The following is a 15,477-nucleotide window of genomic DNA, read 5'->3' on the forward strand; positions in this document are numbered from 1 at the left end:
ACAATAATAAAGCAGTCTTTAAAAAATAAGTCTAATAATTTAATAAAACCTAGAGTTGGATTTTAAGAGAGCTAATTTTAATAAACTTAGAGCTTGGGAAGAATTCCATGGATGAGAATCCTCAAGGGGAAAACAACTCAAGAAGCTTGGGAAATTTTGAAAAATGAGATTATAAAAGCCAGTCTAGTACAATACCAATGAAGAAGAAAAATAACAGCTCCCCAAAGAAACCAGCATGACTGCATAAATAACTCTCTGACAAATTGAAAGACAAAAAAGTTAAGTATAAAAAGTGGAAAGAGGGGGAGATAACTAAGGCAGAATATCAGCAAATAGCCTGAACCTGTAAAGATGAAGTAAGGAAAGCTAAGGCTCACAATGAAGAAAGGCTTGCTACAAAAGTAAATAATAATAAAAAAGCTTCTTCCAACATGTTAAAAACAAGAAAAAGGTTAAGGAAACAATTAATCCATTGCTGGGAGAAAGTGGCAAGAAAGTGACAAGCAACAGGGAGAAAGCAGAACTATTTAACTCATTTTTTGCATCTGTCTTTACACAAAGGGATAAAACAGTCCAACCTATCAAAAACAGCACCACAAAAATCAGATTAGAAACACAAATTTAAATAGGGAAGAAAATGGTAAGTGAGCACTTGTCTACCCTAGACGAGTTCAAATCACCAGGACTGGATGGATTACACCCCAGGTTTCTGAAGGAACTGGCAGATGAGATCTCAGAAGCACTGAACTATATCTTTCAGAGCTCCTGGAGCACCAGGGAACTGCCAGAGGACTGGAAAAGAGCTGATGTGGTTCCCATCTTCAAAAAAGGAAAAAAAATAGATCCAGGAAACTATAGACCCATCAGCCTGACCTCAATACCAGGAAAGATTCTGGAAAAGATAATCAAGCAACAAATTAGCGAACACCTAGAAAGTAAACAAAGTAATAGCCAAAAGCCAACATGGGTTTGTCAAAAACAGATCATGCCAGACTAATCTTATTGCATTCTTTGACAAAGTGACAAAATTAGTGTACCAGAGGAATGCTGTCGATATAGTTTACTTGGACTTCAGTAAGGCATTTGATAAGGTAGACCATAACCCACTGCTAGATAAAGTAGAAGAATATGAGTTGGACAGCATCACCAACAGATAGATTCGTAACTGAGGCATTTAGAGCAACAGGAAGAGAAAGAAATGAAAAATATTATTTCACTATTCTCAGACTCCTCCCCCCCCCCCCCCAGCAGTTTGATGCATCCGCCCCTATTGCGAACGGTGGAAGTGAATTAACCCCAGCTTAGTTGTATAATCTTACTTGTGGTCATTTCTGCAAGCCAAGAACTCCTCTTTTTCTCAGCTATGCTTGCCCATAGTGATCAATACAGTGAAAAGATGGGCACTGTGGGCTGGCAGTGTTTGGTAGTAAATAGGGATACATTCTGACAGGGCATGTTCTGTTCCAACCAGATGGAAATGTTTTATTTTATTTTTACATTAGAGAACAAACTACTATTTTTATTAAACTGAGCTTTTATTAGCAGTGTTTTGCATTTGAACTGATGCCTGGGGTTTTTATTTTCCCATCTTTCTAGGGGATCATATGATATTTTTGTAGCACGAGAAAGCCAAACTCGCTGCGTTGGTCGCTATGATAATCACGGCAGTTTTGGGGAACTGGCCTTGATGTATAACACTCCTAGAGCTGCAACTATTGTGGCTACCACAGAAGGATCCCTTTGGGGACTGGTAAGTTTTATTTGTGAGAAATCTTCTAATATGTATTGAATTACGCAAACACAATTTTTATAAACATTTATGTCAGTATATTGAAGCATGCTGATTTCTCTCAGCTTTCTGTCTTGTTATTACCAGCAGTTTTATTTGTTTTTAGCCAAAGGTCATTGTTGTAGGGACATGTAAAAAGCAGAAAGAAGAAAGATGAAACAAAGTTAGTAAAATAAAAATTAAAAAGTTGCAGACATGCAGATAAATCCCGATTTCCACAAAAATTGTGATATTTAGGCCCATGCTGCTTTTGTTATATGGAAGTGAGAGCAGAAACACTAAGATTGAATCCAGTAGAAATGAGATAGTTAAGTGTATGTTGTCAAAAGAAAAGCATGTAAAATTAGTTCTAAGAAAGTAGAACCTGAGTCACCTACACCTTGCTCAGCATCTAATTAGTTACATCATGGGAATGATAGTAATCTCTCTTAACTGGTCGGAGTAGAGTAAAATATATTTTTAAATTTTGTTTTATATTGTAGATGGAAGATGCTAGCAAAAGGTAATGCTCAGAATGTTGAAATAGGTCAAACCGCCACTGGCTATGGTGCTTATGACTGTAGATGATCTTTGGCCAGTCATTTGTCTTTCAGGGTAACCTACATAGATCAGAGGTGGTTGTGAGAATGAGTGAGAGTACAAATTAACCAGAGGTGGGTTCCGACCGGTTCGGACTGGTTTGGCTGAACTGGTAGTGGTTTGGCGGCCTGGGTCACTGGAGCCAGCAGCGACCCAGGCCTGCCACACCCCCAAACTGGTTATCCTGCGGTGCTGCCATCTTGATTTTTGGTTCTGCGTATGTGGAGAACAATTGTAATTGCACACATTTAATTTTATTTCTTTTTTTAATGTTTTGCTCATGTGCAGACCTATTTTTGTGCAAATGCGCACATGAACCCGCAGTAATGCCGGGAGCAACCCACCCCTGAAATTAACATATACATTCTTAGTAGAATGACAGAATATAAATGTAACAAAATAATATTAAAAATATATGAAACACTTTTAGATCCACTTTGTTCCATATTATTGAACCAGTCGCCAAATGTAGTAAAGAAACCATCTGATAGTTCATGAGTTTAATCTTTTTCTGTGACTATACTTGCATTTGAACATTGGGCACTATCTAATAAAATGAAATTCAATGGTGAAAAGAGTAAGGTTCTACATTTAGGCAAGAAAAACAAAATGCACAGGTACAGTATAGATGGTACCTTCCTCAATAGTAGTAACTGTGAGAGGGATCTTGGGGTCCTAGTGGACAACCATTTACATATGAGCCAGCAGTGTGCAGCAGCTGCCAAAAAAGGCAACACAGTTCTAGGCTGCATAAACAGAGGGATAGAATCAAGATCACGTCAAGTGTTCATACCACTTTATAGTGCCTTGGTAAGGCCATACTTGGAATACTGCATTCAGTTTTGGTCCCAACGATGTAGAAAAGATGTGGAGACTCTAGAAAGAGTGCAGAGAAGAGCAACAAAGATGATTAGGGGACTGGAGACTAAAACATATGAAGAATGGTTGCAGGAAATGGGTATGTCTAGTTTAATGAAAAGAAGGACTAGGGGAGACATGATAGCAGTGTTCCAATATCTCAGAGGTTGCCACAAAGAAGAGGGAGTCAAACTATTCTCCAAGGCACCTTAGGGTAGAACAAGAAGCAATGTGTGGAAATTAATCAAGGACTTAGAACTGAGGAGAAATTTCCTGACAGTTAGAACAATTAATCAGTGGAACAGTTTGCCTCCGGAAATTGTGAATGCCCCAACACTGGAAGTCTTTAAGAAGATGTTGGATAACCATTTGTCTGGAATTGTGTAGGGTTTCCTGCCTAGACAGGGGGTTGGACTAGAAGACCTCCAAGGTCCCTTCCAACTCTGCTATTGTATTGTATTGTATTTCCACATAATTTTCAATGTAATTTTCAACATTCAAGAGATTCTTTTATCAATGTTTTGTTTGCTTCACAATTATCTTAGTTTACTTACTTTGTCTTAACTGTTTTTTGAAGCTCTGGGGGAATTTTTAAATGTCAAGCCTTTTCCACCACCTCTGTCATATAGAGAGGTCATTACACATTATATTACACTTATACACACTGAAGTTGTTATGACCTAAATTGGCAAAGTGAAAAACTGAATCACAACTTTCTATAATCCCAGTAAAGTCACTGCAGACTATTTCCTTGTTCTCAGAAGTTTAAAGCTGTTGCCAACAGCATGGCTCTAAATGCTTTGAAAATGATTAGAAAGATGTACTTGTCTTGCAAGGATAGCAACTAAATTCTAAAAAGTAGATGCTGCTGATTAAAACAGTATCATCATCTTTGTGCAGAAATCAGAAAAAAAGAATGACAACTTTAATGATTGAGAAAAATGATGCCCAAAATGCTTTTTCTAAATCATTTTGAAGCATGCACAGTGCTGATAAACACTTCCCTCCTCCAATTTCATCCTTATAATAACAGCCCTATAATTTATATTGTAGAAGGACCGAGATTTTCCACACGAGGTTGGATCTTTCTAATCTTGGTCCCAAATTCTAAAGTGTTTTTTTTTTGTTTAAGGCTTTTTGTATTGACACAAAGTAGGAATTTATTTATGGCTTCTTATTTGATAAGTACTTCTAATTGCATGTGAAACATAGCATCTTAGAAACATTGCAAAGGCTGTCTTATTTACAGTTTTATTCAAACCAGGAAATATAGGTATTTTTTCCTTGATCAAAATGAGAAGCATGCAAAGAGAACAATGAAAGTGCGAGGGAGGCTTTCAGAACTATGTTTGAAATCGTTACCATATCAGTGGAGAATCGCTTCTCAGAGGATATTTTATTTAAAGATAAAGGAGTCAATAAAATAAAAATATTCAAGAGTAGTGAGGACTTCGTTCAAGTCTGGAGCACATTATGGGCAGGTTTTTTTTTTACATAGGTATAAGATTGCATATATGGAATCTTATTTTGGTATATGATTATACCATTTTTCTGATTGCAATGCACACATGATATGTACTTTAGAACAAAAATAATATTGCCATGGCATTTGAAATGTTACAAGTTACACTGTCAGTTGTACACATATAAAACTAATCTTGACGCTTGTGCCGGATCTGAAGAATCTCAAATCAACTTAATCATTTGCTGCCCTCTAATGGAAACATTGATGGGGAAAAAATAACGTTGGAGTTACTATGCAGAATCAGCACTGTGTCATTTTAGATTATTCCTCCTCCTCCTCCTCAAGTTGTCAAAGGATTTTGATGTAAACAACATTGAATTATTTGGCTCTGCATTTTTTAAAACCTATTTCCTGAAGTGTCCTATAACTGAGTAATTGCAGAATGGGGAATGAATAGTCCCCAGAAATGACTAGATTCATCACCTGTTTATTGGATTTGCTGGTTTGAAATCCAGCAGACTCTGGCGGGCTACAAGCTCCCCTTCTCCAGGTTAATCAGTACTGACTGTAGTAGTTTTTGACATATAATATGCACTTAAGTGAGCAAGATTTCCTTGATGGTTTAGGGCAAATGGGCATTGGGATTTCCAAGAGGTCAAGCAAGGCAAATAACACATGTTGATGTGATTATGCAAATGCTTTGATTTAGTTCTTTCCATCAAATATCCTAGTGCAAGAACATAATTGTGGCATTTGCATAATTACATCATTCCATGCTTGTCATCCTTTAAATATTGTGTGAGGTACTTTGGTATATTTTCTGTAGTTAAAAGATCAAATTCTATTCATCAATCTTGAGGAGCAAAACCAGTTAAAAGATAGGTATCCTGAGAAACAGCTTGTACTAATACATAGAGAGATCATTCAGCCATATTATTTTCTTGCTGTGTAAGTGCTTTTTAAAAATGTTTTTTTATTCCACCTTTATTATTTCTTATAAATAAGTCAATGTGGCAAACATATGTAATACTCCTTCCGCTCTACATATACACTTCTCAAAGAGAAGGCAAGAAGAGAAATATTCTTAGTTGCCTATATTTTGAACTTGTTATTTTTGCCAAAGGAAATATTAGAAGATATTGACCAAAAGGTGTTGAAGCGTCTGTACCTTTTTCTAATTTTGAACCTTTTAACTTCCTGTAAATAGTAAGCGTGTAAATAGTAATCGTTCCTGTAAATAGTAAGCGTTATAGAAAGATTATATTTTACTTCGTTCCATTTAGAGGTTATTTCAGCTGCTGTTCATTTGGAGATTCATTAAAATATAGAATTAGATCAGGGTTAATGTATTGATGTAGACCTTTCTAAAAAAAAAATAGTAGTATTAACACCCATGTATAATATACTACTTATTCATACAAAAAAACACCATTGTTATATATAGCTATGTTTTCTGTTTGTGTTGATGTTCTAATTTGATTAGCTCAGAAATAACCAAAGAAAATATTTTTCTTGTTCTGTTTCTTAAAGGATCGTGTAACATTCAGAAGAATTATATTGAAAAATAATGCAAGGAAAAGGAAAACGTATGAATTATTTATTGAATCAGTGCCTCTTCTTAAGTCATTGGAGGTAAAGTACTTTGTGGAAATGAACTGGAAAGCATGTCTAATTGGATTTTCCTCAGCATTGTAAATGTTTAAGAGGAGGTTAGGGATTAAGGAAAACATCTATGACAGCAATTACTTTATAATCTTGATAGGTTTTTCAGTAAACTATTCAGACAGATTTGGCTGGTTCTCTATGTATATTTTTATCTGAGTCTGCCAAGGAATATATGACTGAGTCTTGCTATATGGCAGTTGACCTCTATAATCTAAACTTGTTTATTTACATTGGGAATTTAACTTGATAGCAATATCAAGTTAGTTGTCAGATAGTCAGGAAAGTTATCATAGACTACAATCTAGGCTGTAATCATCCTTCTGCTAATTAATTTAGTAATGAAAGCAAACAAATGCATTAGCTTCTAGAACTAATGGTGATGCTCCTCTTCAGTACACACACACACACAGACTCCCTCCCTCCCTGTCTCTGAAAAGGACAGAATGATAATGTGTCCTTTTTCTTGGGTTGAGATGTATGCAAAAAGTGAGGGGGACATGGGGATAGATCCTGATGGATATCGTATGCAGGTATATGACATCCACAGAATGTAGAGGTTCAGGGTAAAATTATGCATGATTATAAAAGTTGGTATGAAACTTGTAACCTCCATTGCATTGTGGAAATAGATTATGCCAAAGAAAGGGACAGGGCATATTAAATTCATTTTGTTGTTGTTGTTGTAGCCATCTGAGCGAATGAAGATTGTTGATGTAATAGGAGAAAAGACATATCAAGATGGAGAACGCATCATTGCTCAGGTATATAAGTGCAATTCTCCCACTTTGGTAAATATATTGGATTTGGGAGATAGTTAAGAATTCGGTGATATACAGAATTAGAATAAAAATCTTAAAAATGGATTGCAAAGAATGTTTTGTAAAATGTAAAAAAAAGTCTTAATTATTTTACATTTTGTACTTTTGTACAGAGTTGCTAATTTACATTCTGTATTATTATTTGGATTCTAGAATACAGTAATTCCTTTCCAAAATCAAAAGGATTGCTGAAATAATATTTGGAAAGTAGACCATAATTTTCTAAAGCAGCAGTGACCTTTATATTAGGATCTCCTTTCTCCATTGAAATATTTCAATATCATCCCAATTTTCCTTTATATTTCCACATCTTAGATTAAGTAGCATAGATTCTTTTCTCTGTGCTGCTGTATGCTTTTCCTAGCTCAATATCAGAAATTACATTACTTTGTTTGAAACTGATTTTGATCAACACTTCAGAAAATCCAAAGACATTTGTAATCTTGTTGTCACAGGGTGATAAGGCGGAGAGTTTTTTCATTGTAGAATCTGGTGAAGTAAAGATCATGATCAAAACCAAGGTGAGTTCAGTTATTTCTGGTATGATGGTTAAAATTTAGAATCATTTAATATTTTTAAATATGTCTTATTGAATTGACAAAATTAAGGAATCTTTCCTGAAAATAGTCCTTACCGTGTCACATTCCAATTGTCTTGGAAGAAAGATAGAGGATGCTCAATGAAGAAACCATAGATCAGTTACCAATTATGCAAGCTTAAGATAGGATTTGAAAATAGAGTTGCAATGAGATGGGAAGTTAATCCTGTTAAATGGGAAAATCAAGCTTATTCTGTAAAGCCCCTTTCTGATGTTTTAAATGCACTCTTAACGTAGCCTGGAAAAGATATGTATGTTAATTTAGTAATGAGCTTCATCCTGCATATGTTGTTCTTTAATTTATTGTAAATCCATTTATACTTTATATTAATCTGGTTTACTTGAGCTATTTTGGTACTATAATTCCTAGATTTTCCTAGCTAGTTACATATAGTGAGCGACCACATTTATTGTTAATTTTTGGGTAGCATTCCTAACACATCTAATGGACACTGTTAGAAAGGTGACTTACATTTTTCATTAATGAAATTGCCTTTGCAAATGAATTTTTACTGGTAAATATTTAGCTTTGGAAATGCTTAAAATATGTGTGCGCTATTAGGACTCATTTCTTGGCTTGGCTTTCCTATGAACAGGTTACATGTCAAGAAGTCAGGACTAGATCATATTAATTTACTAATATGGACACACATTCTTGGATAACCTTATTTGCAGAGAGTGTTTCGCAATTAAGGGATCCTAAACCCAAAGAATTTAATTCATACAAGCTTTAATGTGACATCTGATAGATACAGAACTGAGAACAGAACAATCTTAGCTAATCTCAGGATTATGCAGGTGGTGAAATATTTTTTGTAACAGTTTGTCAGCAAATAACCATCTCTGTGTCTTGAATTTCTGTTACAGACCCTCTCAGTAAAAGATGCAAACCAAGAGGTAGAGATTGCTCGATGTCAAAAAGGACAGTATTTTGGAGAGCTTGCACTTGTTACTAACAAACCAAGAGCAGCCTCAGCCTATGCTGTTGGAGTAGTTAAATGTTTAGGTAAGAACTCTGTTTTCCTTTGTGATAATTACTATTATAATTGGATTCAGTTGGTTCTGCCTTCCATACTGTTCTGTTTGGTTCCATCATTTGTTTTCAAATGGCTTCTTCACTCGTGAAACAAATCGGTCATGGTACTTGGTTATTAGAGATTTGGCATGAAACTTTAAGAAATCTTTTCTCCCACGATTAGCTCCTTATATTTCAAAGCATATTACCATTTTATGATCTCTTGGAACTCCATACAGGTAGTGTATGGAGTTTCCATTATTACTTAAGTTTCTAGGAATGTTAAAAAAGGAAGTGAGAAGTTGCAATTTCTCCCTTACTGAGCTATATTTCATGGTATCCAGTGTTGTAATTAAGTAGCCCAAAAAGACAGATTCTATAAGTTTGGACTTTGCAGATGTTGTAATACTATCTACTTCAAAGATAGTGAAGAGAAGCATTTAATATAATATTTCCAAAATTCTTTTGTCCGTCCTTGGGAATTCTTACTTCTGAGACTATTTTGTGATTGCTGTAATTTAAAGGTAATAACTGAATAACTGAGTCTGTAATAATGGCAAAATCAGGTGTTTAAAGGTTCTCTTCGGTCATGTTAAATCATATGCATATGCAAACAAAAAAAACCAAGTTGTTGTTCTTGTCCCATCACTCATAATTCCATTTAATTAAATATGCTCTAGATTTGCATGATTCCCATCCTATGAATTTCCAAAAAACCTTAAAAATCTGGCTGTTCTCCTAGGCCTTGGGGTGCTGAGCCCCTAGGTTGTTTTCTTCAGCTTTGCTCTGTTTTGAATATTTGCAATAGGTTTCTCAAGTTTTTATTTTCTTGCTTTTCAATTATCAGTTGCTCAGAGTCAATTGGAGTTGGGGATCTTTAAATAAAATAATTTATTCATTCTCCAAGGACTTTTTTTTCTGCTTTTCTAGGTAATTTAAAAAGAGCTTGGATTGGCAGCTTCCACGAAACTAATGTAAACATTTCTGTTCATATTTCTCTATTTCTGTGCAGTTATGGATATACAAGCATTTGAGCGGTTACTTGGGCCCTGCATGGACATTATGAAGAGGAATATAACACATTATGAAGAGCAGCTGGTGGCTTTGTTTGGTTCAAGCATGGACCTGCTCAATCCAGGCAATTAGGCGCAGAGTGCCTCAATGCCTTCTCAGTTCAAGACGTAGAAAAGTCTCCTATTAGTAACAGCGCAGCACCACACAAATGAAAAAAGGACACTACGGGACAGTGGCTGTTGGTGTCTTCTTGGGCATTTTTTTGTTAGAAACCTACGCAGGTCTCAGCATAGCTGGAGGGTTCAGGGCTCACTCCAGGCCTCTGCTTTGCTGCTGAAATTTTGTTATTAGACCTAGTCTACTGCTGAGTCTCTTAATCCTCTTTTCACATTGCTTGGTTCAGAATGGCATGTTTCTCCCAACAGTTCAAGTGCCTGATACTAAAGAAATGGAGCAGTCTATTTGTTGTTCTTGTTTAAAAAAAAAAAGGAAGAACAAACTTTGAAATCAGAGATCTGGATGGTTGGTGGCTGTTCCTACACTTGGAAACAGACCACTTCTTAACATTACCTTCTTGACAGCTTTTTTTTCCTCACATGATCAAAATCTGATTTTAATAATGATACATTTGGATTTGAATGTCAAAAATGATGGGACATTTGTAGAAACCACAGGTTAACCAGTTCTGAGTCTTTCTTGTTCTTTTCTGGAAATGAGGAGTGGGGTTGTTTAAAGCTGAAGGGTTCCAAAGGAACCTGGTTGATAAATAATGGACAGTGAAGTAAAATGCTGAATTGTGAGAGGTCTTAAGCAGAGTTTCAAGGCTCCAGTGAATTTGAATCATGGGTCATGAGGTTCAGGGGCTGCAAAGGTTGCGCAGGACATTTGCTGTTTTCTAAATTGGACTGATTTTTGGCCTACTGGGAAACAGCAGAAATTTCTTTTAAATTTCTGCTTATGGAGATTCTTGGTACTTCTAGATTTTGCATGGCGTTGCCATTTGCAAAATCTGTTTTAATGCTTTTTTTAAATAGAAAAAGGAAAAAAAGGGTTGGGTTTTTTTGTAACTGAAGAAATATTTATGTACTAATGGGGTCCATTCTACTGTAATATTTTACAATATTATATAACAATTGGGTATACACTTTTCAACTACAATACCTATTTGCTAAGCCCTTTTTGAAAATTAACAGCATTTTACTTCAAAAATGATTTTTTAAAAAAGCTACAATAGAAAATAACCTCATCTCTGGACAATTAACATTGTATTGGAGGCACTTTTTTGAATGCAGGTTCATTGAGCTGCATTTCTCTAAGATCTTGCTTGAATCGGCATATAGCTGTCAATTTATATATAATTATGGAAAATAAGTTACTCTTAAGTTTTACCCAAGTATTAACCATGTACGAAATTACCATAAAACTAATCTAAATGTAGCATCAGAAATTATTAGGGAAGCAGCTATTGATCCTGTATGAAATTGCTTCAGTTGCCAATTCTATTATCAGTGTTTCTCAACTTACATGCGTTTTAGGAATAAATTTTCATTCATTGTGGGTTTTCAGCTTACAGAACAAGTCAAAAATTAGTCATTGTGTCATCAAAATTTAATACGTAATTCAGCCATTTTGAATTCCCATTGGCAATGCTATAAATCCAATTCATAGGTTGCCTTTTAGCCTGGAGCTTGTTACCCCTTTTTTACAATTTCTATTCTGTGTTACTAATTTAAGATTTAAGTCTTTTATATATTGTTGAATCAGGAGATAGCACTTGAAAATATTTTTTTCTTTTTATAATCATTGCTATTGAAAAAGTGAATGAAGCCCTGGCCATCATATTTTGTTTTTCCTCCCAATATATAAATTCAAACTTAGCTACAATTTGAACATCTGAGAAAAAATGCTTTATTTATGTAAAGATTTTACACCAAAGATTTTAAATGTATGTTTCTCAATTTGGGCAAACTATTACTTGGCTCTGGATCTCATAAAAGAGATTGGTGAGAAAAGATAAGTGGTACAACCTTTAATCTTGTACAAGTAGCAAGTCATTTTTTAAAAAAAAAATTCTCTTAAGGCTTGGCCAAGTTAAAGCGGAACCCAACAAATATGTTCTAGAACCACCATTTTGGCCACAAAGGCGTTCCTTTCCATTTCTTGCTCCGAGTTCTTTTGTGTCTTTTGTGATGTAATTTAACAGGTTATACCATTAGGTTATCTCTCCCACCTAGTTGATCTTCAGCAGCACTTGCTTGGGTTGGGATATTTTGAAGAGGATTCTACATTGGTAAAGAAAAGGATCCAGGAAAAGTGAACTGAGGTTATATTCAAAGCCATTTTCAAATAAAAGTGAATAGGATGAATTAGTACTAATTTATACATGTTCTGCTTTAAACGAAAACCCTATATTATTTTGAAAGCAGACAACTTGAAGGGCTGATTTGCACAATCCTAAACTGGGTTTATCCTTTCAATTGGTGCAAAATCTTTTATCTATGTGTGTTTGTCGCTGACCAACTGGTCGTACGAATCACTTCATTATGATAGTAGGTGACTAACATTACTGTTTGAGACTTCCATCCTTAGGCCTAGTTGGAATAGATACTTTGTCATCAGCTGATTTTAATACAACTTCAACTTTTGGTTGATTCTCGCATTAAAGAAATTATTTTTTAAAAGAGCCATTGGGATGTGTCAGAATAGAAATTATTTATAATGTATAAATTAAAATGATTTGTTGTGCAGTATTTGAGATGAAAGCTAGAGCAATCGTGTAAACATCTGTTCCTTCCTTTGTGGATTTCCCTTTCATTTTGCAAATCCAGCTGGATTTCAGGCAAGATCAGCCATGAATAATTCATTTCCATCCTTGTATCCCTCCTTTATCTTGGCTTCATTAACTTCTCATGTTGCACATCATTTCAAAATGTTGTGTAATATTCTTTCCCAAGGGCAAATCTAGTGTTCATTCACATAGGGTAATTGGTGATGTCTAGCTTTAATAAGAGAACTCAGCAGCAAAGTGGCTAACCAGAGTGGTGTCTTCTGAGACTGTCTTTTTAAACTTACATATCTTTTTTGAGGTTTCTGGGAAGAGTTTATAGTGTCCTATTCTTAAGATATGTCTATTGATGTCACAGCACAAATTTTCACAATGTATTAAAACGAGGGGCAAAAAATCTAAAGCAAATTGACAAGGAAGTGCAGCTTTGAGGAGGGGAAAACCTGACATCCATTTTGTCATTATTTTTTTTTACAAAGAAACGTCTTTGTAAAATTAGTTGGACAAAAATACAAGTTTTCTGGTCTTTTCCACTCCAGTTATTTTTTGTTGTGAATACTGTGTGCGTGTAAGGCGAATGTTTTCTGTTCTAAGCACATCTTTCCTTTGAAGAGGCCTTTTCTGTGGGTTCTCCTTGAGCAGGCTGCAGGGCTATGCTGGACCTTGATCTTCCAGGAAAAAGAAAACATAGTCCCTAACTGGCAGGAGCATGACACATCTTTACTGAGCCTAGCTAAAGCTTAAAACCATGTGGATTGCTGTGGATGCTTACCAGCCTGGTCCAAAAGGTGATTTTAATTTTGCATAAAGATGCTACCTCAAGGCTCTTAAGAGCTTTAAATGTGTCTTGCCTGTGAGAAGGACACACATTGATTCTGATAAGCTGTTCTGTTGCATTAGGTAGGAGGGATATTTTCTGTCTTTTTTGGGGGGGGGGGGATTTTAAATCACTTTTACATCTGCCACATGATTGTTTTCAAAGTGTGAGCAGTTTTGCAGAGAGATCTGTTCTTGCACTGTAGTGTTGCCCAAGATGGGAAGACAGTATCTTCCACATAAGACACTGGTCTCATTCTGATCTGAAGTTTGATTTTACTTTCAACTAATAAAAGCTGACATGCCATGTCCATCCTTTCTGACTACAGTTTTGCATGTGTGAGTGTGCTTTCTTTAATCCAACACACACAGTCCTTTACCATTTTTTTTCCAAAAGAGCAGTTAAAATCAAGCTTTACTGATCAGTTACAAGCAGCAAACACTAAAATGAAAATGCATAGTGCAAGAAATGGGAATAATTCCAACCCTACCTCTTTCTCAAGAACAGTGTTATTCTGAGATGGGGGAAAATGTTCATTTAAGTGCTTTCCTCATAGGCACTTTTATCAAGAAGCTTGCCTTCTATAGGAACTCTGTGCTCGAACCTTCCTAGACATGGCCTCTTTCCCTGGAACAATCTATCCCTAAAGAGACATACTGCATTTTCAAAAACATGCACACACGCACACAAGCAAGCAAGACTCTTCAAGGAGACATTAGGAGGTGGTTGAAGATCTTGCTGCCTGCATCATGTTACACAGAGGTAGTATTCTACCGGTTTGGACCAGTTAATCCGAACCGGTAGTGGAAATCGCTGGTGCACCACCACCCCCCAAAAAAAATCCACCCTGGCTCTACAGAATCCCATTTAGGCCTTTTTTTTGCCAAAAGTGCATGCGCGGCAGGCTTAGTGCATGCACGGAGGTGACATGCACACATACATTTGCGAATCGGTAGGGAAGGTAAGTGAATACAACCCCTGATGTTATATCAGTACTTTCTTCTTGTTACATTAATTCATGTTACCCAAGTGACATGTAAAGTGAAATAATAAGCATGGCCAAGTCAAGCAACAGTGGTTCTGACAATACCTGGTCAGCTTGGGGTCTTCACCTTTGCATTGCCATGGTATCACCGGAAGCAGGAAACAAAGTTTCAGTGAACTGGGAGAAAAATTATAAAAGATTGTCCATCTAACTTAATCCAAAAGAGCCAGTTTGGTGTGGGTAGTTAAAACACAAGGATGGAAACTGGGAGACCGTGAGTTCTAGTCTCCCTTTGGGAATGGAGACAGCTGGATGACCTTTGGGAATTGAGTCCTTTTCTGCCCTAGGAAGAAGGCAATGAATGGCAAACTACTGAAAACTTTAGGGACTAATCCAGGCAGTCAAGAGGAGTTTGACTTGAAGGTACGAAACAGCAACTCACAACTTCTAAGAGAAGTAAAGTAGATGCAATTAATAGTAGACGTACGACTGAGGATCACTAGTTTTCAAACCTTAATCTGATAATCTTTCTTGCCATATTAGAGAAGTGGGTCTTTAACTCATATATTTGTACAAAATGTTGCCACAATGTTGCAGGCTCAAGGGAGGAATGTTTAAAACTATTATTAATTTGTAAACAGTAGATACCATTGAAATAATCAAATCCAGTGCCCTGCTGGGATAGATTGACAAGGTAGAAATGAAGCCCTTTGCTCCCTGCTAATCTAAAATTTCCTTTTCTCAGAGCAGGGTATTTGAAATCTTTTTGATATCAGGTTTCCTAAAATAAATAGATTTCAGAGGCAATAGGTTGGCGTGTCTGACATCTGATTTTTCTTCCTATTTGGAGCTCTGCCTCCGATATTGGGGGAAATTGAGGAATTTGTGGTTCCGGGTCACTGTGCCAGGGACCATACAACTACAATGCAGAAATCCATATTTAGAAATATTCTTTGCTCACGCCTCAATTTCATTAACAGAGGAAAGGCAATTGGAGTAAAGAAGAGGTATACATAGCTACATGGAGTAACACAACAATGCTACACACATAGAAGTGCAAGTTCCATTAGAAAGTTGGATCAATTCTTG

At 36.0% G+C, this 15,477-nt stretch overlaps 1 protein-coding gene across 1 annotated transcript in view; it reads left to right on the forward strand.

Annotated features, from left to right (window-relative positions):
- Positions 1–13,730, forward strand: part of PRKAR2A (protein kinase cAMP-dependent type II regulatory subunit alpha) — a 70,780-nt gene extending 57,050 nt beyond the window's left edge. The window contains exons 6-11 of the mRNA XM_014063643.2: positions 1,597–1,750; positions 6,222–6,323; positions 7,043–7,117; positions 7,630–7,695; positions 8,640–8,778; positions 9,800–13,730. Coding sequence (XP_013919118.2) covers positions 1,597–1,750; positions 6,222–6,323; positions 7,043–7,117; positions 7,630–7,695; positions 8,640–8,778; positions 9,800–9,933 — 670 coding nt within the window. The 3' untranslated portion in view covers positions 9,934–13,730. The remainder of the gene's footprint in view (positions 1–1,596; positions 1,751–6,221; positions 6,324–7,042; positions 7,118–7,629; positions 7,696–8,639; positions 8,779–9,799) is intronic.
- Positions 13,731–15,477: the final 1,747 nt, after the last annotated feature.

The sequence above is a fragment of the Thamnophis sirtalis genome, unplaced genomic scaffold (genome assembly GCF_051295495.1).
Source record: "Thamnophis sirtalis isolate CommonGarterSnake01/CBP01778 unplaced genomic scaffold, rThaSir2_p1.2 scaffold_3, whole genome shotgun sequence".
NCBI lineage: Eukaryota > Metazoa > Chordata > Lepidosauria > Squamata > Natricidae > Thamnophis > Thamnophis sirtalis.